At 43.8% G+C, this 27,230-nt stretch overlaps 1 protein-coding gene across 1 annotated transcript in view; it reads left to right on the top strand.

The window, feature by feature from the left end:
• LOC309545021 (prostaglandin reductase 1-like) overlaps window positions 1-19,896 on the top strand; it is a 44,127-nt gene extending 24,231 nt beyond the window's left edge. The window contains exons 7-9 of the mRNA XM_082244124.1: window positions 5,619-5,724; window positions 19,011-19,135; window positions 19,671-19,896. Coding sequence (XP_082100250.1) covers window positions 5,619-5,724; window positions 19,011-19,135; window positions 19,671-19,781 — 342 coding nt within the window. The 3' untranslated portion in view covers window positions 19,782-19,896. The remainder of the gene's footprint in view (window positions 1-5,618; window positions 5,725-19,010; window positions 19,136-19,670) is intronic.
• Window positions 19,897-27,230: the final 7,334 nt, after the last annotated feature.

The following is a 27,230-nucleotide window of genomic DNA, read 5'->3' on the forward strand; positions in this document are numbered from 1 at the left end:
GGCAGAGGCGTAGTCAGACGTAGCAAAGGTCAGGGCAGGCAGCACAGGTTCAGAGGCGATAGTCGTTAGCAAAGGGTTCGGCAACAGGCAAAGGATTACACAAATAACGCTTTCACTAAGGCAATAAGGCAACAAAGATCCGGCAAGGGCTGGAAGGGGCAGATCACTTGTATAAGAAACAGGAAACAGGTCACAGGAAACAGGTCACAGGAAACAGGTCACAGGAAACAGGTCACAGGAAACCGGTCACAGGAAACAGGAAACAGGTCACAGGAAACAGGAAGGGAGGTTTGGACCAGGCACCAATTACTGGTGCACAGGCCCCTTAAATTTCAAACAACCGGTGCGTGTGCGCCCTATGGTGCAGGGGCGCGCACGTTGGGAACCATGTGAGCGGGGAGCGGAGGAGGGACCTGGAGCAGGCACAGGTGAGTGGATCTGGAACGAACGCCGCGAGCGCTCCGGTCCAGAAGCAGGGACCGGAGCGCTCAGCGTTACAATTAGTCATGTAATCCTCAAACTTAGACCAGATCCTCTCGTAGACTTTATTGGTGCCCGGTCTCCTGGCACTCATCATTGTGGACATTGCCGCACTTGGACAGTCAAGAGCTTTTAGTCTTTCCCTCTCAAGGACCATGCCATGAGATGTAACTGCGCTGGGCAGGGATGCAGCACTGGACCCTGAGATAGAAGGTCCGGCCTGAATGGCAGGGGAACAGGATCCCGGAAGCTTAGTTGAAACAGGGGAAACCAGGGCCTCCTTGGCCAAAACGGAAGGATTGCTATGACCTTCTCTCTCTCTCTCTCTTTCTCTCTCTCTCTCTTTCTCTCTTTCTCTCTTTCTCTCTTTCTCTCTTTCTCTCTTTCTCTTTTTTTTCTCTCTTTCTCTCTTTCTCTTTTTTTTCTCTCTTTCTCTCTTTCTCTTTTTTTTCTCTCTTTCTCTTTTTTTTTCTCTCTTTCTCTTTTTTTTCTCTCTTTCTCTTTTTTTTCTCTCTTTCTCTTTTTTTTCTCTCTTTCTCTTTTTTTTCTCTCTTTCTCTTTTTTTTCTCTTTCTCTTTTTTTTCTCTTTCTCTTTTTTTTCTCTTTCTCTTTTTTTTCTCTCTTTCTCTTTTTTTTTCTCTTTTTTTTCTCTCTTTCTCTTTTTTTTCTCTCTTTCTCTTTTTTTTCTCTCTTTCTCTTTTTTTTTCTCTCTTTCTCTTTTTTTTTCTCTTTCTCTTTTTTTTTCTCTCTTTCTCTTTTTTTTTCTCTCTTTCTCTTTTTTTTCTCTCTTTTTTTTTCTCTCTTTTTTTTCTCTCTCTCTCTCTCTCCATGGCAAACAAGTCTACCTCCAGAAGAATCCCCAGAGAGGTGACCCACTTGAAGGTTTCTGGATGAAGGGACCATTCGTTGTTGTCTAGATCGGTTCTTGACAGAAAATCTGCCTGAATGTTCTGGACACCTGGAAGATAGGCAGCTGACAGGTTGGAAAGATTCCGCTGGGCCCATGCCATGATTGGTTTCACTTCTTCCAGAAAGGAGGAACTGCGGGTGCCCCCTTGTCTCTTGATATATGCGACTGCCGTCATATTGTCTAGCCGCAGGAGAACCGAGGACCCTGTCACCAAGTGACGGAAAGCCTGGATGGCACGAAAAGCCGCCCGAAGCTCCAGGACATTTGAGACCAACCGAGAGTGGGAAAGTCCCACCTGCCCTGGGCCACCTCTGACAGGCAGTGCGCGCCCCAGCCCGTCCGGCTGGCATCCGATGTTACAACGATCCAAGGAACGGGAACGATCGAATGACAATTCAGGAGATTTTCCCGTTGCAGCCACCAAGACAGACTCGCCCTCATGGAGGATGTTATCCGAACAGGAGTGTCTGGGTTCCCGGAACTCCATTGACGGAGGAATCCGATTTGAAAGGGCCTCATCCTCCACTGCGCCCATTTGACCATGGGGGCCGTGGAGACCATAGTCCCTATTATTCTTAGACACTGGGAGGCCCAAAGATAAGAGGTTGACATTGCCGGTTGTATTCTGCTGCGGATCACTGGAATCTTCTCCACTGGAAGAGAGATGGTGCCTCTGGAGGTGTTGAAGAGTGCCCCTAGGAAAATCAAGGATTTTGTAGAATCCAGATGGCTTTTCTCCAGGTTCAAGAGCCACCCGAATTCCTGAAGGGTGGAGATTACCTGAGACCTGTGTTGTAGAATTTGAGCTTGGTCTTGAGAAAGAAGAAGTAGATCGTCTAAGTAATGAAACAGTCGGATCCCTTTCGATCTGATCAGGGCTACAATAGTCAGTAAGATCTTTGAAAAGACCCGAGGTGAGGTGGTAAGCCCGAAAGACAGGTAAACTAGAGATGCACTTGACCCACGGCAAAGCGAAGAAATTTTTGTAGCTCTGCTGCCACTGGGACATGGAAGTAGGCATCTTTTAGATCTATGGAGATCATCCAATCCTCTGGTTGCACCACTTGACGGATAGTGAAGAGCGTTTCCATCCTGAACCTCTCTTTCCTTATGAAGGAGTTTAGATGAGTCAGATCTATGACCGGCCTCCAGGTGCCGCTTTTCTTTAGTACCATGAACAGGGGTGAATAAAGGCCTTGAAACCTTTCTTCGGCCGGGACTGGAATGACAGCACCTTGAGAGATCAGGGAATCTACGTATGACAGAAGAATTGACTTTTTCTTCCACACGAGGTAGAGCCGTAGGAATAAACTGCAGAATTGGAGTTTCTTCGAAAAACCAAACGTGACCATGAGACACGGTCTTGACGGTCCACTGGTCTGTAATCGAGGCTGCCCAAACGTGCGCAAACTGACGTAGGCGAGCGCCCACTCGCAACGCCTGGGCAGGCCTGATATCAAAAGGACTTTGTGGCCTCCCGACCACCTGAAGGTGTCCCTTTGTTGAACTTCTGACCTGTAGGTTGAGATCTTTTCCAATTCTTCCTGAACTCACGCCCAGGCCTGTAAGAGCGGGCTTCTCTGGATCGATCCGAGCTCTGTTTGTGCTGAAATCTTCTGCAGTCTAGCAAACGGCGATCCTGAGGGAGGAAACCCGATTTACCACCAGTGGCACGGGTAATGGCACTGTCCAGCTAATTGCCAAAAAGGGACGTACCCTCGAACGGAATCCTGCACCAAGCTTGCTTGGAAGCAGGGTCGGCCAGCTAGGGACGTAACCACAAAGCACGTTTGGCCGTGACAGAGGAGAGCATGACCCGTGCCACCAGGTGAATGATATCAATGGAAGCCTCTCCCGAAAAGGCCGTTGCTAACCTTAACTCTTGAACAGCCGAGTTTCTGGCTACTTCCTCTGAGACACTTTGCAGTGTGGCCTCCACATTATCTACCCAAGCCTCCATAGCTTTAGATGTGGCTGCTAGAGCCAGGGCTGGCTTGCAGGTCATACCAGCTGACAGGTAGATCTTTTTAAGATCTGTATCCATTCGTCTATCCAGACCATCTTTAAATGAGACGGAATCTTCCAAAGGCAGGGTAATGTGTTTAACCAGCCTCATTAAGGCTGCGTCTATTGTAGGTGCAGAATCAAGATGCTTCACCTTTTCGGTCTTAAAAAGATACAACCTGGAGAACTTGGACGATAAGGAATTCTTTCTTTCAACTCCTTGCCATTCGTCTGTGATGATTTCTCCCAGTTCACTCAGAAAAGGGAAATGATCCCGTTCTTTTTTGAGGTGTTAAAATATTTCCTCTGTTTTGCTGGGGAATCTGCTGGCTCTTCCCATTTTAACGCCTCTTTTACCGCTCTCACTAGCGGTGGGACCATGACCAAATCAAAACCTGTATTTTGGTCCTCTAGGTCATCCTCACTTCCAGAGGAATCCTCCGAGAAGCGACTCGGCTGGGAAGTGCCTGGCTCTAAGTCTTCCCTCTGAGGGGGAACTGGTGTGTCAGATGCATGACCAGACAGCCGGCTAGGATCCCAATCCCTTAGGGATTCTTGAACGATCCGCCTGACCAGAGCTTCCACTGGTTGATCTGGGACCTGTTTTTCCTTGATCGCCCGAGAATAGCAGGCATCACACAAGGATCTATCTTCAGGGACTACAGCCCTACAGCCCCAGCAGGATTTGCGTGTGGGGCGGTCAGCATGGCGGGAAGACAGGCTTGGATAATCTTCATGGCGCCTAGATCTAGACCTGGATCTACGGTGCCTGGATTTGGATGATGCATGATGATGGCCTGAAGGTGATCTATCCTTTTGATCCTGATGCAGGACGTTGGTCAGACCTAAATGGGCTGAAAAACAAAAGAAAGCTCAGGCTACAGTAAGCCAGCTGGCAGACAAGCGAGAATTTAAAACCAAAACTCACCTGTTGCGCAGGGACTGGCCCCCGGGGGGCGGTGAGGCATCTATTGCAGATCACAGCGAAATAACCTGCAATAGGAAGAGTGTAAGAACTCAATCTTACCTCCCCATAGCCGCCCTTCCCCCTTCCCCATTCGTGCAGGACTAACCTAGCACAGGACTTACCCAACACAGGCAGAGACACAGCGTTGGGAGGCCGCCGCAAAAGCCCACAGACATCCCAAGAATGACAGCTCCATCAGCTGTTTAAATTTCCCGGGAGCCGTAAAGCCACACCCCCCTGACGCCGCCGCGTCATCGAGGACCGGAAGTAGCGTGTGCTCATGCGCAGACCACTTGGAAACCAAGCCTCACACTGAACACCCAATCGGGAATCAGGGAAGCAGGGGGAGAAGCCGAGAGCGACGGTCTGGAACGCAGAAGCGCTCCAGCCGCCATACTAACCAGGAAGCAAAAAACACAAGATATATAGAAAGTAAGCAATACATTACCACCGATACCGTCAGAAGGACCTGGAACGCTCCTCAACCGGAGACTGGCGTGTGCATCGGGCATAAGGGCCTCCTGCTAGTAGCAAGGACGTTTGGCCAAGCGATGCAGCCCACCTCTCATTCAGGATTTACGGCATCTTCCGGCATCATTTTAAATTGCCTGGGTCCACCCAGATAATACTGAGATTGCTGGACTAAGGTAGAAAAGGCATCATCCAGGAAAGCCACACGCCACCAGGTATGTAAGAAAACGCATCCTACAAGGTAAGACTTCTCTTGCAGGAGGAGGACAAAAAAGGAACACGGCTCCTGGCTTGGAGCAAAAATTTATGGGAGTGGGGTCCTATAGGGTAGGAGAGGAGGCGGAGCCTACCCATAAGTGTGCTGCCATGGAATCTGTCAGGAAATTTTGATTTTTACATTTTTTTTTATTTTTTTTTTGAGAATGTCCTATAGCAGAATGTGAAAAATATTGTTTTTGTTTTTTTTTTCAAAATTGTCGCTCTTTTTCTGTTTATAGTGCAAAAAATAAAAATAGCACATGTGATCAAGTACCACCAAAAGAAAGCTCTATTTGAGGGGAAAAAAGGACATCAATTTTATTTGGATACAGTATCGCACGACCGTGCAATTGTCCGTTAAATTAACGCAGTGCCGAATAGTAAAATAGGGCCTGGTCATTAAGGGGGCAAATCCTTCCGGTCTAAAAGTAGTTAAAAATGAGCACTTATGCACACAATTCTGCAGAGCTGACAATATACCAATTGTCAAAAGTGAATGTGTTTTCTTTCTTTGTTTTGCATATATAGGTTGGAGGAAAGTTTGCTGATGTAACTCTTCAACAAATGAAGACTTTTGGAAGAATTGCAGTGTGTGGTTGCATCTCTATGTACAATGATTCTTTTCCGCAAACAGGTAATAACACTTTATTTGAATATTACCATAGGAAAGAAACCACATAAAAGAGACGTTTTACCATTTAGGTGGCCAAACCAGCGGCAAAGGCATTAATTAAAGGGATACTAAACACACAATAAAAAAAAATTGAAGTACCTTTTTCCTAATCGATATACAGCTGTCACATGACCCAGATCTTGCCCAGACTGTCTGCTGGGAAACATAAGCAAGAGGGGCTTCTAGTCCTCTGCTGCTGGTCAAACAAAAAATAACAGTCTTTGGAATACAGACTAAAAATAATTTAGATCAATAAAATGTTTTAAATTGTCATACAATTACATATTTAAAATCAAATCTTTATTAATATTTTTTGGCAATAACATGGTGTGGGTGGATTTCTGCCAGTCCCAAGCTCTAGCCTGTGTCTTAGAATAAGAGGGAGGGGAATCCTCCATCAAACTACATGTAATATTCTGCCCCCATTGTGTTTAGCTGGTTAGTGGGCATGGAAGAGGAGGGAGGGAATGGGCTGCCCTTTACCACTGTATACACCCACATGTGTGACTCTATAGTCATATGGGCTGCTCAGATGTGATAGGGAGGAAATGCTTAGCATAGAAACCCACTGAAAACTGATTGCTCTGCAAAATCCCTAGCTGCATTGGGGATTTGGACAGAATGGGGAGATAGAGAACAGCAGGATCAACCAGGTTTTTTTTGCAGAATACAGAAAATAATTCTCATAGTGACTGAGTGAGTATTAACAGCATGTAATACAGCATTTATTGATAGTTTTTTATGATATGGGGTTATTTTTAACAGAAAAAGTTCTATTGAACAAATCAGCATAACAAAAGTATCATATACAGACATAAAGGAAATGCACGACAGCGTTCAGATGTCACATATACAATCTGACAACAGTAATGGTTAAAAGAATCTCAAAAAAAAATAGGGGTACCCCCCCCCCCCCTATCCATCTCATACCCCAGAGAAGCACAGTCCCCTAACACTCAGTATATTGCTAGCAGTGCCACAAGTAGCATCGCTTAACCCTACCACCCACCCTCCCCCTCACCAAGTAAGGAGGATAAATGTTCCAGAGACCCAACCAAACAGTAGGGAGAGGAAGAGGCCACATCTAACTCTCCACGTCAATCCACCGGGACCAGATTTTGTTAAATTTCCTCGGACATTGTCGGCTCTCGTATGTAATTCTGTACCGAGGCAAAGCCGAGTTGACTGCACTCCGCCAGGAGCCATGGGTTGGAGGATCCCCAGACTTCCATTTCAGTAGGATATCTCATCTAGCATAGAACAGGGTGAAGGTCAGGAAGAGTTTGAGATATCTACCCCCCTCTATATCTTCAAAATGACTCAGTAAAAGAATCAGAGGGTTCAGGGGGATCACCAAATCCCACAGCCAAGGGTGGACGCAACCGCCTCCCAAAAGGAACGCAGCCTTGTTCAGGACCAGACCATGTGCCAAAAAGGCTCCTCCTCTAAACCCCATCTTTTGCAGCTAGGATTCAGCTGGGGATATATACGGGACAGCCTGTGCGGGGTGTAGTAAACCCTGTGGAGAAACTTAAGTTGTATAAATCTATCCTTAGCGGCTATCAAAGAAGGGATAAAGGCAGTAACACAATCCTCCCACCTCTCCTCAGTGAGCTCAGGAATGTCTTCCCTCCATTTGTCAAAGGATCTAGTTAGTTTAGTGTCATAAGCTATAGTCAGTTACAAATAAATGGTAGACAGTGGTTTATTTAACACCCCGGAGATAAGACGCCGCTCCACCGAGTCTGACTTCAGGATCACAGACCCCGGGAACTGGTCCCCGATGGAATGCTTTAGCTGCCATAATCTGAATTCAAGAGATCCCAGAAGCTGATATAATCACCTTGAGGTCCCGAAAGGGCATAAGTCTCCCATCTTTGATCACATGCCTCAGGGTAGTGATCCCCCTTCTGGCCCAAACCGAGGGATCCGGGACCGAGTTCAAATGGGGGAGCATAGGGTTATTCCACAAGGGAGTATGCGTAGAGACATGGAGAGGCCTCCTATAAATCGCTCTAGCACACTGCCAGACCCGTATAGTAGTTCTCATAGGGGTAGTCACCCTGGGATGCGCTTTATGCCCCCGAAACACCAATGGGGCAATGTGAGAGTGCAAGCGCCTAATGTCCGTTCCCCGCCCGGCAGTAACCCTGCCTGATCAGGGTGAATCAAAGCCGTAATTAACCCATTCAGCCGAATAGCAAGGATTTTGGTGAGTAGCTTTGCGTCGACATTTAGGAGAGAAATAGGATGATATGAGGAGAATAAAGACGGGTTTTTCCCCGACTTAGGGATCACAACAATGACCGTCTCCCCCATAGAGTCCGAAAGTGAACCCCCCCTCAATCGACCCCTTTAGGATGTGATGCAATCTCGGAACCAGAACCTCAGCATAGGCCCTGTAGAACTCGACCAGGATACCATCAGGCCAAAGCTAACGTAATACCGATATTCAAAAAAGGACAGAGGCATGTCCAGGGAAATTATAGGCTGGTCAGCCTGACATCGATAGTATGTAAACTTCTGGAGGGGATTATAAGGGACTATATCGTAGAGTTTGCTAAAGACAACAACATCACCAGCAGTAATCAGCACAGGTTTACAAATGGGCGTTTTTGTCAAACCAATCTGTTAACATTCTATGAGGAGGTGAGCTAGATAGGGGGAGACCAGTGGATGTGGTGTACCTGGATTTCGCTAAGGCGTTTGATACAGTTCCCCACAAACACTTAATTTATAACATAAGGTCTGCAGGCATCGACCACAAGGTTCGCTCTTGGATACGGAACTGGCTAAAAGGGAGTGTCCAAAGGGTGGTAATAAATAGCGCATACCCAGACTGGTCTGGGGTGGTAAGTGGGGTCCCCCAAGGCTCAGTCCTGGGACCAACCTTGTTCAATTTATTCATAAACAGCATTGAGGACGGGATCATTAGTTCTATATCAGTTTTTGCAGATGACACAAAATTGGGCAGGGCAATAACTTCACAACATGAGGCAGATATCTTACAGAATGACCTGAACAAAATAACAGAGTGGGCAATGACATGGCAAATGAGGTTTGATGTGGAGAAGTGTAAGGTTTTGCACTTGGGAACTAAAAACATAAAAGCACAATACACTTTAGAGGGGGGGGGGGGGAACCTTTGGGGAATCAAAAATGGAGAAAGATCTGGGAGTCTTGGTAGAGGATAGACTAGGCAATAGCATGCAATATCAAGCGGCAGCTGCCAAAGCTGGCAGAATATTGGCGTGCATAAAGAAGGGGATGTATTCCAGAGATAGGGCTGTGATCCTACCACTTTATAAAACTGGTCCGACCGCATCTGGAGTATTCTGTCCAGTTCTGGTCGCCAGTCCTCAGGAGGGATGTGTTGGAGCTGGAGAGAGTCCAGAGAAGGGCAACTAAACTAATTTGGCGATTTGAAAGACCTTAATTATGAAGAACGTCTACAATCGCTTAATTTATTCTCCCTGGAGAAGAGACGCCTGAGAGAGGACATGATAAGAATTTACAAATACCTCAATGGGGATCTAAGCATAGAAAAAAAGCTATTCAGTCGCAAGGATTGCATGAGGACGCGAGGACATACAAAGCGATTAGAGGAGAAGCGTTTTAACCTCAGGCAATGCAGGGGGTTCTTTACTGTTAGGGCTACAAGATTGTGGAATTCTCTACCACAAGAGGTAGTTTCTGCAGGTAGTATGGCTACTTTCAAAAGACTCTTGGACATACATCTCAAGGATCAGAACATTAAGGGGTATGAGAGATGATTACGGCCACATACACCTACACAGGTTGAACTGGATGGACTATTGTCTTTATTCAACCTCAAACCAGGAGTCTTCCCCAGCTGGAGCAACTTCAAAGCCATTCGTATCTCCTCGAATGAAATTGGGGCATCTAATCTGTTACGGTAAGTGGGAATAAGGGTCGGAATATCTATCTGCTCTAGGTAGGAGAGTAGCTCAGTAGAAGTATAAGAGACCCGGGAGGTGTAGAGAGTAGAGATGTCGCGAACATAAAATTTTATGTTTGCGAACGCGAACTTCCGCAAATGTTCGCGAATGGGCGAACTGGGCGAAACGCCATAGACTTTAATAGGCAGGCGAATTTTAAAACCCACAGGGACTCTTTCTGGCCACAATAGTGATGGAAAAGTTGTTTCAAGGGGACTAACACCTGGACTGTGGCATGCCGGAGGGGGATCCATGGCAAAACTCCCATGGAAAATTACGTAGTTGACGCAGAGTCGGGTTTTAATCCATAAAGGGCATAAATCACCTAACATTCCTAAATTGTTTGGAATAACATGCTTTAAAACATCCAGTGTGTGTATACGATCAGGTATGATGTTGTATCGATCAGGTAGTGTAAGGGTTACGCCCGCTTCACAGTGACAGACAAACTCTGACAGACCAAACTCCCAGTTTAACGCACCGCAAACAACTGCAAACAGTCCATTTGCAGTGGGCACAGTACAGTCTGTGGGCCTGACACTCACTGGCAGGCAACTGCAATTATATTACAGAGGAAAAATTAAATATATAAATTTTACTACTTGTACTAAATTAATAGACAATGTTGTAATCCACTGCGCTTTAGGAAATACAGGTAACACAAACCTGACAGAATAACACAAATAACACAAATTGCTGCTACTTAAATGAGTAAATATAATAAAAAATAAAATTCATCCAGAAAAAAACAGGAACTGGCTTTTTTCGAATTTCAGTAGCGCAGGGATGGTGATAACCTCTTACCAAATAAATAGGATGATAACATATGCCAAAATATATGAATCAGATGTGATAAATATAAGCATAAAATCATAAATAGTGCACTATAAATTTACCAGGAAATCTTCCAGAGGAGTCTTTGCAGCACAAATCAGAGATCTGGAGGAAACCTGATTTTACTATATGTTGTTGTTGCCCAGTCCATGAGAGTGGTTAGGCATAGGAGTCTGGCGAGTCTGAATTTCAGATACTTCTCCCAGCACTGTGTGGTGGTGGCAAGCAAGGGTGGTCCCCATAAGTCGCACCTGTGATCCTTCATGTTTGCACTTTCATTGCTCTATGCACTTTATACCTATGGACTTTATGGCCTCCTATTGATGTGATTTCATTCTTTTATGTATTTATGATTTTATGATTATACTTATCACATCTGATTCATATATTTTGGTATATGTTGTCATCCTATTTATTTGGAGGTTATCACCATCCCTGCGCTACTGAAATTCGAATGAAAAAGCCATTTCCTGTTTTTTCTGGATGAATTTTATTTTTTATTATAGGAAAAATTAAATGAGTTTATCTGCAAGGTGCTGTGCCACCCTATATGAGTGGTGGGCAGTGGGCACAGTACAGTCTGTGGACCTGACGCTCACTGGCAGGCAACTGAAATTATATTACAGAGGAAAAATGTAATGAATTTTTTATCTGCAAGGTGCTGTGCCACCCTATATGAGTGGTGGGCACTGGAAGTGGGCACAGTTCAGTCAGTGGGCCTGACACACACTGGCAGGCAACTGCAATTATATTAAAGGGTAAAAATGAAATGACTTTTTTATCTGCAATGTACTGTGCCAGCCGATATGAGTGGTGTGCACACAGTACAGTCTGTATATGTATGTATATATATATAATATATAATCAGACTGATATACCAGCCCTAAAAAGGGCTTTTTGGGGTGCTGTCCTTACAGCAGGAGTGTACACAGAACCCTGGCCTAGCTAATGATTTCCCTATTAATTCAGCAGCAGCAGCACTCTCCCTGCTCTAACTAACTCTGCAGCTTCAGAATGAATCTAAGATGGATGCTGCCCTTGCTTTTTTATAGGAGGTGGGAGGGTCTGGGAGGGAGGGTATGCTGATTGGCTGGAATGTGCCTGCTGACTGTGAGGTACAGGGTCAAAGTTTGCTCAATGATGATGTATAGGGGGCGGACCGAACATCGCATATGTTCGCCCGCCGAGGAGAACGCGAACAAGCGATGTTCGCCAGGAACTGTTCGCTGGCGAATAGTTCGGGACATCTCTAGTAGAGAGTCTGGTAGAAGGAAGCAAAACAAGAATTTATTACGTCAGGAGTGGACACTAGAGAACCATCAGAGTCAAGTATATGAGGAACTGCAACTATCCCCATCTGCTCCCTGGACAGCCAAGCCTGTCATTTACCGTTCCTCTCGCCCTGCTCAAAAATAAGTGGAGATGGGTACAAGAGTTTTTTTCTGCATGAGAGATGTACAGATGCAAATTACCTCCGCAGTTAGGGTTCTAAACCGAGCATAGTGATGGGGATCCCTGGTTCTAATGTACAAGGCTTCCTGAATGCCCACTGCCTCCTCCGCCCTAGTAAGGTCAGCCCTCCTCTCCCTACGCAACCTAGTGATAATGAGTTGGTGTTGACCTCGAGTAAAGGCCTTGAAAGCATCCCATACAGTACTCTTCCCCCCCCCCCGCCGTGCTGGGGTTCCCAACCCAGTAATCCCGCATGGCCACCCCAAACCTCGCCATCAACTCTGTATCTGACACCCAAAACCTAGAAAGTCTCCATAAGGTAATAGATGGTCCATCCGAACGAGAAGAACCGGAGCATGATCCGAGATACCCTTCGGCAGGAATTTAATGTCCCTGACCCTAGGAAAAACAGACCCACCCACGTATGCCAGAGAAAAGGTTTTGTACGTTGTGGAGTGGCAGGTGTAAGCCCTGGACTGAGAATGTCTCCACCTCCACAAATCCGTAAGGCCATAGGTATCCGCCCAGACCTAGGCCCTGGGCTCCTCCCACTGACATTCTGTCCATACCTGGGTCAGGGACCATAAGGACCACATTGTCCGCCCCATACTCTATCTTGGCCGTTATTTTGTTTAACAGGACCAAGGAAGCTGGGGGGGGGTGGAGGTACAGACCCACAATAAGCCATATCACACTCTGTATCTTAGCATGAACTATAACATAGTGGCCATCTGGGTCCAGGGTCAGATCCAGGAGCACAAATGGGAGTGTCTTGTGCACCAGTACACTTACTCTTCTCGCAAAGTTGGAGCAAGTGGAGTGGTAATGATGTGCAACCCACGGTTTTTTAAGACTAAAGGTGTAATCCCCCACCAGATGAGTCCCCTGAAATATACATATGTGGGGATTGTATGTTCTCAGGAATTGGAACACCAGTGATCTCTTAACCGAGGAGTTCAGCCCCCTGGTGTTCCAGGACAAAATCTCAAGAGAAGACATTGCAGCCTCAAAAAAATATAGAGAAGGGATCAATGGAAACCGTGGATCCCAGAAGTCCCCCCCAGACCCATGACAACGCATACAAATATACGTATTAGTAATCAACCAATATCGGTTTTTTTTCAATACTTAATAATAATCCTTTTGGAATAAAGTTCACCGGCAACTGGAACCAAGAATCGAGCAATTTTTTAGATCTGCAAATTTTTAAGGAGGAACATGTTTTAAAAAGTAGAACTTTTTTTAAGAGCACAGACAGAAACGGATATATACCTATTAATAGTTGCCACCATCCCAATTGGAAAGGGAATATACCTAAAGGCCAGTTCATAAGAATGAGACGGAATTGTGATAAACACGAAGATTTTCTAACACAATCAGAAATCCTATTGGATAGATTTGTAGAAAAAGGATACGACAAAGAGAAATTATACAAAACTAGAGAAATAATATCCAAAATGAATAGGGACGATTTGCTAAACAAAAAGAATCGTACAAACAAGAGAGGAGAAATGGCTTTCATTACAGGATTTCATAAAAATTTCAGAGAGACTGAACGCATCATCAAGAGATACTGGCCTATACTTAAATCCGACAGGACCCTTTCCAAATTGCTACCCAATAAACCTGCGTTTATATACAGAAAGGCACCTTCACTTCGAAATCAATTGGTGCACAACGTGGTGGATCCACCTAAACCAGTGAAAATGTTCAAAGACCTTAAGGGGTTCATTAGGTGCAAAAGATGCTTGGCCTGTAAGACTAACCCAAAACAACCGAGGAAAACATTACAATTTAAATCGAGAACAACAGGGGAAAATTTCAATATTAATAAACTTATTACTTGCCAGACAGATCATGTTACATATTTGGTGGAATGTCCCTGCCGTTTACAATATGTGGGTAGGACCACCAGACCGTTATATATCAGAATTAGAGAGCATATTAAAAATATCCGTTTAGGTTTTCCTAAGCACAGCCTGTCTAGGCATTTTGCGGAGAAGCATAATAAGGACCCTAGAGGCCTCACTTTCTGTGGCATCGATTGTATATCCGCACATTGGCGAGGAGACAACAAAACAAGAAAGATCTCCAAAAATGAAACTTTATGGATCTATAGATTACATACACTACAGCCCAAAGGCCTAAATTTAGATATCGATTTAAATTGTTTTATTTCTAATTTTTAGTATTCATTTTTATCTGTGCAACTTAGGATTATTCAACACTCTTGTTTTTAGATCTAGTTAACATCTGTGACATATTGGGACATGACACATACATGTGAGATGTCCTAGTGTAACTTCATTTAAATTATGTGTGCCATACGGAAATAAATCCCATATATGATTATTACATTTATTAGATTTAACACTAGATATTTGCAACACTTTTACCCTCACGCCGTTCCTATCCGCCTCTTAGTTAAACATTTTAATATATTTTAATATCCTTTTTAAAATATTCAAAATATATTTTTAAATTCATGTGAATTCAATATATGTATTTATTGACATTATTTCGTGTAGTTCTGCCCATGTCCACTAGATGTCTCCCGGAAAATTCCCCCATCGTAAACACAGTTTAAAATTACATATACCCGTCTTCTATACTTCCCCCCCCCCCCCCCCCCATTTTTATATTTTCATATTTTTTATATTTTCATATTTTTTATATTCTTTACATTTATCTTCTTCCTATGTATATATTTTTATATTTTTTATTTCATATTTCTTTATTTTTTATGTTTTACTGACAGTTACTTTTATCGACATGTATTGATGTTTATATATAAACTTTTTTATGTATTCGAATACCGAATGTATATTATTCTTCCGGAAATATGTATGCGCATGACCAGGAACCATTTTACACTGATATTTATATATACCGCCTCGCTAAGAGTTTTTTAATATATTCGGACGGAGTCATCTCTGCTTTATATATAGCTTTTTTCATTCTAGCAGGCGCCATGTTTCCGTAGTCCGCTCGGACCGCACAACAAATCAGGAAGCTCTATCAGGGTTGCCTGGTTACCGCATACATATTTAAGGGAAGCTTGCCGGACGTGACTTGACGCTGCTGATGACGTACAAGCTACGAAACGCGTACAGCGTGTCAAGTCATTTCCGGTAAACCTATATGGGAACGAGGCTTGGATCGCAAGCGCTCGGACAATACAGTCACGCTCGTTTTTTTCCTGTTCAATGTGAGTACCTTTTCATTTTTTTGCTCAATAAAGCATATTGCGGAATTACACTATGTCCACCATTTATTTTCTGGTTTAAATATCGGGAGTGGAGCTGAGTGGATCCCTCGGAACATACCTAGGCAGGAAGGCACACAGGGGACCATCCTAGGGTACATCCACATCAGGACCAGCCTGATCCTCGGCACACGCCCTCCACCCAGGGATAGGAGGATACCGCTAGGTTGCCAGACCCATAAATACACCCGCTCTATACCCCTGTGTGGGGTGGGTGTCTCTGGTAAGTGTGCAATTTTATCAAAGGAATCCCAGCACCTTACCACCCACCACGGGGTCACCTTTTCACCTGAGTGTCGGGTTGTTCCGAGTGCTGTCACCTTTATTGCCTTTGAAGTCACCGCACATGATATAGACTTTTCTACTGGATCTTTCCTTATTGGACATTGCAAGCTGTATTTTTTAAAATAATAACTTTTTTCTATTTTTGCTCTGTTGGCACTTTTTTATTCCCCATATCAACACGTGGTATGAGTGGAACAGCTCACTTTATATAGCACCATATTTTTTAGCACATTAATATTGCATGTTAAATATTATTTATTGCTCATACAATTATTGCACCAGTCACTTTCCAATCTTTCTGCAGGCACTTTTATACCTTGCACTTAATTGAAGTTTTTATGGAATATATTATTGTTTGAATATTACACATTATTGTTTTTAGCTTAAGGCACTTTGCATCACAGCTTATTACATTTTTATTATATCTAAATTATATAGGCAGCGCCATCACCCCTATTCCTTTTATATCCAGTGCATAGTCTCCGGACTATCATCCAGGGAGGCTGCAGCCTATTTTTAGATATATCTATATATATATATATATATTTTATATTTTATACATTTACTACATATTTTTTATTTATTTATTTATACACATTTTTTTCACTTAATTATTCACTTATCTATCCATTTAGTCCATAGCGCGGAAGTTCTTATTTTTCTAATATCGTTTTTTCGTTGCCGATACTGATATTTTGGCTATTGCATATCGGTATCGGCCGATACGGGCCGATATTTTCGTACATTTAAAAAAAAACATTTTTTTTATTTTTATCACTTGACAGGTACTCTTGTGGAGGAATCTGGGGGTCTAAAAGACCCCAAACCCCTCCTCTGCACTTAAAAGCATTAAAAACGCCAAGATTGGCTGTTTTGAATGCTGTCAATTTTTTTTAGTATGGCGCCAGTACCTGTAAGTGATGTCATGACATCACTACTGGGTTTTTACATGGAGACCCGATCAGATTGTGACCCCTGAGATCGTATGCTGGACGGAGCTGTATCACCCGGGTGTCACTTACGGCAAGTGGGTGAGAGACGGATCGGTAACGGGTGGGTGGGAGATGGAGTGGGTGAGAAAGGGAGCGGTATTGAGTGGATGCCGAATGGAGCGGTATCACCCGGGTATCAGTTACAGCAAGTGGGTGAGAGATACCGATCTGCCAGCAGATCTGCTAATGTTGAATTGCTTATATCTTTAATTTGTACATATGTGAGTGGCATATTCAATAACATTTGTAAACGGAATTATGCTATGTCACATCATTTTAGCCTTACATGAGCAATATTTAGAATATCAGCAATATCAGCCAGTTCAGGGGCCGATACAGATACTGTATATCGGCAAAAGTCAATATCGGCCCTAGATATATTGGCCTTGCCAATAATCGGTCGATCCCTAATACGTATCCCATAATCTGCAACAAGTAGAGTAGCATATATAAGCAAAGTCGTGCATAAAGTAAAATTGAAAGCAATGAAAAAAAACAGCCCAACGAGGCCAACATTACCCCCCATCCCACCCCACCCATCCCTGTGAAACTGAGGAAGATTTTCATCCAAAAGAACCAAAATCAGAAAGATAGCTGCAAAAAAGGTCTAATGTGCAAGCGGTAATCCGCTCCCCTGATTGTCCAAGCACCGAGGGGGCATAGCAGTGGACCATCTCTCCCCGTTCAAGATTCCACCTGGCTGATAGGAAGGTGCTGAGGGAGTCTAGGATGGTACTTCAGTCAGGATGAGGAGCAGCAAAAATATGAACAACTGTACTGCAGAACAATCCCCCAGCATGTATCCCATTGAAAAAAGAAATGCAAAGGGTTTCCCTAATTCCTTCATCCACGCGACAGGAACCAACAGGCTTTCTCCTGACCAAGTCAGGGGCTCCATCTCCGTTACCGATGAACAGTACAGGTCGCATAACAGGTGCCAACTGTCAACTTGAAGTCTAGAGTAGCTTAACAACCGCTACCACAGACAGGGTAGGCCTTGGGCAGAGTCTCCACTGGCTATGTGCCAAACGCTGCCGTTTCCTCTGCTATTTGCGCATCTAGGTGTCCAGGGAGAGAATGTCCTCCCGGGAGGTAAGTATATAGCGGATTTATGATCCTGGCCCAGCCGAGCTCAGGAAGATGCAGTCGCTCCCATCTTGGACACGCCCCCAATGATATAGGTCTAGTGACACTTTAAAACTTCAAAGTTCCTAAATGGGGTTTCAAAAGGCTAAAATAGTCAATACCTGTTTGAGAGGGAAGATAGCAGTGTCCAGAAGAGGAATAACTCTGTTTTTGGGTACTAACTGGAACAGACTTTTCATACATGGATTGTTAGTAGGTTAGTCTATCCTGTAATTGTCATCTGCTGTCCTTACCACCTGTTACCATACTCGATTACTAACCTATCTGCATTCTACCTACTACCATCTAATACTCTCCTGAACATTTCTATCAAGTGCTTGCCATCTCTGTCACTGTTCACACCTGTCCCTTCAGCACATCATCTTCATACTGTTATATACATCCTATCACTCCAGGAACATCTTATTGAGTGTGTATATCTGTATGCTGAAGCTGACAAGCCCACAGTGATGAGTCTGGAGAGTTGGATCTGGTTATTCAACACATCTCTACATGACTACTGAGTGGAGATTCTGCAGCTGCAAATCCAGCCTACTACAAAAACGCAGGAGCGTTACAACCGCTAGGGGGGTTAAAGAAATTAAATTATATTATTGACATGATGCCTGCCATACCTGGGGGCAGAGGAGAGTAGGTGGAGCATTAGGCTGCAGTGCCACACTTATTAGCATTGGGGGCCGTCAGGCAAGTTGTATCAAGTGTGGTTGGCGGCATGCGGTCTGTCCGAATGTCCTCACCCACCGGTATTATCATACCAGCAGGTAGCAGTGTGACTGCTTTATGTGGGTGCCAGACTGATTTGGCTCCTGGACCCTGCCCTCTTGCCCAATTCGCCTCGTAAGACTGGCACTATACTAAAAGTGTAGCGCAAGCTGTCGGGGACCCTTTTCGTGCGGGACCAGGGGGGAGGCTTTTTTTTTTTTTTTGTGCGGGGTGCAGATTTTTTGCTGCCCCCCCCCTGCAAAGTGCCACCCTAGGCCTGGGCTTGTTCGGCCTAGGCCAAGATACAGCACTGTACATACAGTATATACTGTATATATGGCCCCGAGTTTAATAAGCCTATATTTTCAGCACCCAGGAGCCATGGCTGCTGCATAATTCTGTGTTTGGACATATATTAGTTTTTGTGTTTGAAGAAATATGCCCATATTTGTGCGTGTTTAAATGCAAGTACCAGCATTTATAAGCATACAGCCACGTACAGCATATTCTGAAATGCATGTCTATGACCAGAAATATGCAGCAATAACACATACTAAAAATAATACAAAACGAAACATACAAAATTATTGTTTTTTTTTTTTTCAGCTACAGGGCCATATGTTCAGCCAACAATTCTCTTTAAACAACTTCGTATGGAAGGGTTTCTAATATTCAGTTATGAGGATAAGCCCATCTATGAAGAAGGACAGAAGCAGCTCTTAGAATGGATTTTAGAGGTAAATAATGGACAACATTTTAAATTATAGTGCTAACAGTGATGTTAAAGGTAAAATTTGTTTGTTTAAAAAAAATAACAAACTTCTTATACTTACCTGCTTTGTGGTTTTGCAGAGAGCAGCCCCGATCTTCCTTTTCTTGGGTCCCCCCAGCGCTCCTGGCTTCTCCTCTTCTCTGAGTGTCTCCCTAGTAAGACGCTTGCTACGGGGGCACTTATGTGTGTTCGCTCCCAAACCCCGTTTTGTGCCCTACTCCTTCCTTACTGGCTGTGATTGACAGCAGGGTGAGCCAATGGCCAGCCAATCCCGTCAGTGAGTGGGCCACAGTCATGAGAACCAGGGAAAGCCATGATCTGAGATCTGAGGGGGGGGGGGTTGGGGTTAAGGGTGCTTTTTTGAAGCAGTCACTTAAAAGTAAAGTTATCTGTTAAATTAATATAATTGTTTGCATGTGAAAAATGTACAGAATATAAATATATATATATATATATATATATATATATATATACCATTTAATATCTATTCTATTTTTCAGGGCAAGTTGAAATATAATGAACATATCACCAATGGGTTTGAAAACATGCCGGCAGGATTCATTGGAATGCTCAATGGAGAAAACACTGGAAAAGCCATTATCAAAGCGTGAAATTTGAATAAATACAAAATATTTTTTAAAATTCAAATCTCCTACTTGGCTGTGAAATATTTTTTTTCAAATGCCATGAGCATATATAAATAAATATGATCTATTTCTAATCATTGCCTGGTAGTGATCTGATAGTGATGTTGCCAGATGCAGCTTTTACCCTGCTTACAGCTCTGGCTTTGCACACAGCAGAACGTTCTATCGAGGAGTTTCCTTTGTTTTCACACTAAACTGCAAGGCATAGATGTAAACCAGCCACGGAGAAAGGAATATGATTTCTACCGAATATGCATTTTTTTATTATTTTTTCAAAGAGTTAAAGCAGAGTTCCGCCTTCCCCTCCAAAAATTAAAAGTCAGCAGATACACATACTGTAGCTACTGACTTTTAATATTAGGACACTTACCTGTCCTGGAGTCCAGCGATGTCGGCACCGCAGCTGATGTTTCTGTCGGCTGTCAGGTGCTGCCGCCGCCGCCATTGCCAATAAGGGTCCCTACTGCACGTGCGTGAAGCGCACTGAGCATTTCTATTGGCTCGGCGGCGGGGGAAGGAGGAGGGGGCCGAACTTCCTGGACGGCCGCGGCACGGTGTCCCGGAAGTGGGGAAGGGTACCTGTTTTTTACAGATGACAGAACGGGTCATAAACAGGAAGGGGTGTGGCCTTTGCAGGAAGGGGTGGGTCATATTTTAATTAGGGGGTGCACAAGTTTAGTCAGGACTAGGGCAGCACAAAACCTAAATAGACCACTGTGTGTGTGTGTGTATGTATGTATGTATATATATATATATATATATATATATATATATATATATATATATATATATATATATACTCATTTGCAAGAGCCCTTAGTATGCTCAGGTAGGTGTTTTAGAGAGCTAAGCTATTGACTGTGTGTTAGAACAGCAATCCAACTCTCCTAGTGCCCAGCACAGCTTTTTTTAACCCATGCCACGGCATAGGTAAAAAAAAAGTAAAGAAATTTGAATATGCAGTCTGACTGCATTACAACAATGGAGTAAGAGGGTTCAACTGAGCTTTATGGACCTTGTTATTATGCATTGGTTGTATGTACATAAGGGCAGACATGATTCCCCCCCCCCCCCCCGTGTACATGATGTACCCCCTGGACAGGGGTTTAGACACTGCTGCTTTCTGCAACAGTTCTCTTACTTAGTTATTGGTAAGCATAGCAGATAGATGCAATAAGAACACCAGCAGAAACAGCCAGGCAACTAGTGAGGAAGCTGAGGAGCTGATAATGAGCAAATGGAGCTAACCAAGAATTGCTGGACCCAGCCTCCAGACTTTGCAGGAGTTTGGCAAATGGAGCACTCCTGAAGTGATTGTACCCATTAGTGAGGACTTGGAGGAGCAGAGTTGGCAAACAGAGCATGTCAGGAATAGTGTCCAGGAGCAAAAGGTGGAACCAGGAGTGACAAATGGACCATACCAGGTATATTGCTGTGGCTAAGTGCAACTGAAGGAATTTATCAGAAACTATGCCAGTGGCTAGCAGCAACTGTCAGAGCATAGCAGGAGCAGTGCCAGAGGCCAGGAGAGGCAGGTGGAAAATTACCAGAGTAGAGGCTACAGACAGTGTGGACCAGGTAATAGCACCGGGAGCTCAGGAATAGAAGAAAACCAGCAGAGCCTTGGTAAACTAGTAGGGGGCTTGGCGTCACAATGAAAAATGTTGCATGGGAGTCTGTCCACTATGTATTGTAGTCCGGCCATTGATATATTAGAAGCATACCTGATTGGCAATGGCTGCAACACTTAGGGTAAACCCAGAAGAGAGCATGCCTGCAAGCCCTAGTAGACTCACCATTGGAACAGCGAATGATTGTTCTTACTAATCTCTCTGTGCGTTCATATACAGTTAAGTGAACAACCATTTCCTTTTCCAATGTTTAGAGAAAACACTGGAAAATATATATTTTCAGCTCTTAAACAACTCACCTACTAACTCTACTAAGCTCATCCCTACTCTCTAGTCTCATACTGGCCAAATCTCTGCCCTTAACGGCCGCTTATAGAAGATTTTCTGTCTTCCACAGGATTCTAGATCCTTCTCTTTCTAAACGCTTCCATCCCTGCTCACAGACTAACAAAATCAGCAAGATCTAAAAATCTACATTACCCAAGATTTAAAGCTGTTTTAAATAAATAAAAAACCTTGTCAATATCAAATAGGACAATATAGTCTTCTGATAATTTTCAAGACCCTCCCAAAAGTTGTCCCAGATACTTCCCTCTGGCAATTAACCTCTTTATTACCATTAAGTTACTATTACTTTTACACTTCTTAAGACTTGCCCTTGTCTTGTGTTTCTCTTTACGTCTTTCTTCTCTTTTCTTTTCTTCCTCTTCTTGACTTCCTATGGTCTTCCTCTTCATTCTCGTCTCTTCCTTTCCCCCCTTCCTATAATTATAAGTCTTGACATTCTATATCTTACCGCTTTTATTTACCCTATGACCTATGTGTGCAATAATTGCATTACCATTCATTTTCTTTTTTCTTTTTTCTAAGCCTTTTATTAGTATTTCTCATTGCTTTTAACCACTGAAGCCCCAGAGGATTTGGCTTCTCAAAGACCAGGGCCTATTTTGCGATTCGGCACTGCGTGAATTTAACGGACAATTGCGCGGTCGTGCGACGCTGTACCCAAATAAAATTGACGTCCTTTTTTTCCCACAAACAGAGCTTTCTTTTGGTGGTATTTGATCACCAGTGCGATTTTTATTTTTTGCGCTATAAACAAAAAAACAAAATAAAAATATTTTTCACATTTTTTTATATGAAATCCCCCCAAAAAAATGTAAAAATCTAAATTTTTTAACATTTTAGGCCAATTTGTTTTCTGCTACATATTTTTGGTAAAAAAAAAAAAAACGCAATAAGCGTATTTTGATTGGTTTGCGCAAAAGTTATTGCATTTACTAACTACGAGAAAGATTTACGTCCATTTTTATTTTTTTATTTTTTTGCGGGACTGCGACATTGCAGCAGACAAATTGGACCCCTGACTGACATTTTTGACACTTTTGGGAGTACCAGTGACATTACTACAGTAATCAGTGCTATAAATATGCATGGAAGGGGTTAACTTTATTGGTGATCAGTGGGTTAAATGTATCCCTAGGGGCGTGATTCTAACTGTGGGGGGGGGGGCATAGCTTGTGATGTAACCACAGAGACATACGATCCTACATAGCAGGATCGTATAGTCTCTGCAGTTACTTCAGGGAGAATGACAGACGGCTGTGTTTACATCAGCCGTCTGCCTTTCTCCCTCTCCAGCGGGAGATCGTGAGTGGCTGGCGGACATCAGAGCCGCCGGTCACTCACGCAGGGATGTCAGGGAACAAGTGGGGGCAGGATTGCGCCTCCGGCGGCGTGCGCTCGCCCCCTGCAGGCTCCTGGGCGAGCGACGTAGTCCTACGTCGGTTTGCCCAGGAGCGGCTGACCGCCGCTGTAAATATTTACTGAGGTGGACGGCAAGTGGTTAATGATATATCTTGTTTGCTTTATTTGCACATTATGTTCCCAACCCTCCCATAGTGACCTTGTTTCTCATTTTTCGATATTTCCTTGTTATATTGTAACACAATAAAAATATATTTGCCTCTAAATAAATAAAACAAACCAAACAGTTCCTATATTGCATTTCCCCCCTTTGTAACCATTGTAGTCCTCTACAATGACTGTTAAAACCTGGCTTTCACCCATTCCAGCCAGTGTTGCCAATCCCCTGAAGTGAAATTTACTGACACGACGTCCAAAAATTTACAAACAGCACCAATTTCCTACTGGCAAAAATCATGAAATTTACTGACAGTGCTACATTGTTTACTGACACTGCAAAAAAGTACATAAAATTTGTCCATTTAGAGTGCAAATATCAATATTTAAACTATAAACATCTAGCTAGTGCTATTAGCAATGTGTTCAAGTTCAAACAAAAGTCAGAAACCATATTTCTCCATTTACATGAAGGTCAGGTTAATATAACCCAGCCAGCGCAGAGTTCCCCTATACATCAGAGTCTGCAGAATTCTCCCTTACAGTGCAAGGGGAACTCTGATGTAAAGGGGAACACTGCAGATCATGATCTAATTGGAAATGCTGGTGTAAGGATGGGGAGGGGTCTAGTGACCACAGACCACCTTATATCAGAGTCCGCTGCATTCCCCTTTACATCAAATTTTCCAATAACATCAGGGTCTGCAGCATTGTCCTTTACATCTGAGTCCCTTTTTACATCTTGGTCCAGTTTCTCCTTGCACTCTAAGAAGGAATCCTGCAGACTCTGATGTAAAGGGGAACTCTGACGTGGCTTTCTCCGGGCTCCAGCTTAGCAGCTCTGGTTTTATCCTATAGTCTCCACTCCACAGTCCACACATGTCTGACTCCTCCCGTGACCCCCATCCGGGGGCGCTCTCACTCTTAACTCCTCTCGAGGCTCCCCCTCAGACACTGCAGACAAAATACAAGACAAAAGATGGTCAGAGATGGCAGACATGATACAAGAGATTGTTAAACGCTGAGGACATGATACAAGGAGATATTTAGAGATTGCAGACATGATGCAAGAAATGATTCAAGGCTGTGGACATGATAGGAGGTGATTAGACAATGCGGACATGAAACAAGAGGTGGTTAGAGGATGCGGACATGGTACAGGTGGTGGTTAGAGGAGGCGGACATGGTACAGGAGGTGGTTAGAGGACGGACATGGTACAGGAGGTGGTTAGAGGATGTGGACATGATACGAGTGGTGGTTAGAGGCTGCAGACATGATACAGGAGGTGGTTAGACAATGCAGACTTGATACAGGAGGTGATTAGAGGATGCAGACATGGTATAGGAGGTGGTTAGAGGACGCGGACATGGTACAGGAAGTGGTTGGAGAATGCTGATATAATACAGGAGGTGGTTAGAGGATGCGGGTGTGGTACAGGAGGTGGTTAGAAGATGTGGGCATGGTACAGGAGGTGGTTAGAGGATGCGGACATGGTACAAGAGGTGGTTAGAGGATGTGGATATAAGACTGAATAATGAGTAACACTGAGTAACGCTGAGTAGCACTGTGTAACGCTGAGTAGAACTGACTGCGGCTAAGCCGCTGCTTCACCTTGTCATTAGTAGTGAAGTAGAATTAAGTGGACTGTCTGAGGTAAACTGTACTGTACTGCAGAACAATCTTTAGGGCCCTTACTGGCACCCCATTTGTTCCTATTTCTCAGGATCAACTACACGGCACCACCTTTACTGTTTAATGTTACTTTATCCCCTGACTTCCCTGGAGTGGTTCCCTCTCCTAGGCAGACCCTTGGATCCTCTGCATCTCAGCTCCAAACCTGGTTCCCTAGGCCGACTGCCTGAACCACCTTTCTCACACCTGCAGGAGGAGAGACAGCCGTACACCTCCTCCTGGGACCTGGCTTCCCGCCCAAAGAAGCCCTGTCACATGTCCCCTCAGTATTTGTGGTCAATGCCAGGATGCATTGAAGGAATGCCCTCCCACTGGGACTGCAATAAAACCTGATGTGTCACTGGCTGGGTTTCCTCCACTTTCCAACAAGCTCCCTCATTGGATACAGTGGGGACACTCCCTCAGACCTAGTAAATCACACCTGGAAACATGTGACAGGCAAACTAATAAATCAGAAACCCCTGATAAGCAGAAGGAGCAATTAGATGCTTTTTCCTAGCACCTACCTAGGAGGGTGCTACATAGGGATTATAACCCTCCCTTACTCTATCCAAAAGGAAAAAAAAAAGTTTTGCCTATAGTTCTACTTTATTATTGTTCTGTGTATTCAGGAACAAGGTTTTAGAACATAGAAGAGCTGTGTTCTGGAAACTTGTCCCTGAATGCACAGGGCCCTAAACACCGGTACCACTTGGTACATCGTTTAGTCCCGTCCCACCATAGACTTTGACAGGCTGTCTCATATGCAAGGGGCCTTATATTAAAACCTATAATACGGGGTGTTTTAGCAAACTATATGTCTTTCAGTTAGGCTCCATTCGCACCTGAGCGTATTATTTTCAGATGTTTTTTTCAGTCGTTTTCCAGGCATTTTTTGCAGGTGTTTGGAGGCAGGCATTGACATCTAACAAAAACATCTAACAATCTGCCAAAGAAGAAACTCATGTACTTTTTTGAGCTTTAGGCGCTTTGCTTCAGGTGACAAAAGGCTCATACGTGAACAGGGGCTATTGGAATGTGGGGAAAAGGGAAGCAATATATAGCACCCCCTTTTCTCATGGGTTGGCGGCAGGAATAGAGTAGTTTATTAACATTTATTTGAGGGGATTGGGTTCATGGCCTCTGAGGTAAGGTTTATTTGACCTTTTCCTTAAGAGGTCAATTAGCCTTCCTTCCTGTTCGAAATTCTTGCCCAAAGCTACCCTGTATCCAGGGAGAATTGGCAAGTTGACCCTTCCCTGGGGTCAAGTGGCTCCTTCCCGCTAATTTATCCCGCCTAAATAGCCCGCCAGAACCCCGTTTTAGGGTATTTAAGGGGCGCCTCGGCGGATGAAAAGCAATCACTTCAGAAACGGAGCTGTGCTGTTCCCCTCCCTCCTTCCCCTTGTTTGTCGCGGCTAAATTTTTATGTGGTAGTGTCACCTTTGCTTATTGCTTAGGGGGACTAGACTTGTTGAAGTGTATGGTTGTTGATTTTTCATTTATTTATTGCTGGAAAAATCTTTTTGATCAAATTTGTTATTTATACAACCTGAGCCGTAGTGGCTAGGTTGTTTTGAGTGTTATGAATATTTATTATTAAAGTTGTTTATTTATTATTTGAAAACCAATAATAAACGGCCGCGGCCTTATTTATTCCAAGCCAATGTCTGGTTGTCTTTTTTATTTGACATTCTTGAACTGTTTATCGTTGGTTGTGTGTTTTAATATCGTATTGTTTAATTCCTGCCTGCCATCCCATGAATAGGATTTTGCTTTTTGGGCGTTTTGAGACTTCAGAGATGATCATTTTACGAGCTGAAAAATGCTCAGGTGTGAATAGGGTCTTAGGGTTTACATGTACACCAGAAGAGCAGAAAACAGATTAATATCACTCTAGTAAAGGATAGAAAGCGGCCTCTATGCTCTGTGTTAGTGTCAGAGGAGGAGATAGAGAAGGGGAGTGAATACTGGTGACGGTGAGCAATGAGGGGGTGGGGAGGACATTCTCAGGCTTGTATAATAATGGGCTAAACTCTCACTCCTGTTTTCTTACTTGATCAGTGAATGACCAACAAGGAAACAGATTTACCATACAGAAGCTTCTAGCAAGTAAGTGTCATGGTTTCTTTCCTGAAAAGTTGCCTCTGCAGGGAACATAATGTGCACATTGTGCTTGTTCCCTCTCTGCCAGCACAAGCCTATCTGCTGTGCAATCATGAGAAATTAATCCTTCTTAGCTGCTAA

Source organism: Pelophylax lessonae, assembly GCF_965119305.1.
Source record: "Pelophylax lessonae genome assembly, chromosome: 1".
In the NCBI taxonomy this organism is placed as follows: domain Eukaryota; kingdom Metazoa; phylum Chordata; class Amphibia; order Anura; family Ranidae; genus Pelophylax; species Pelophylax lessonae.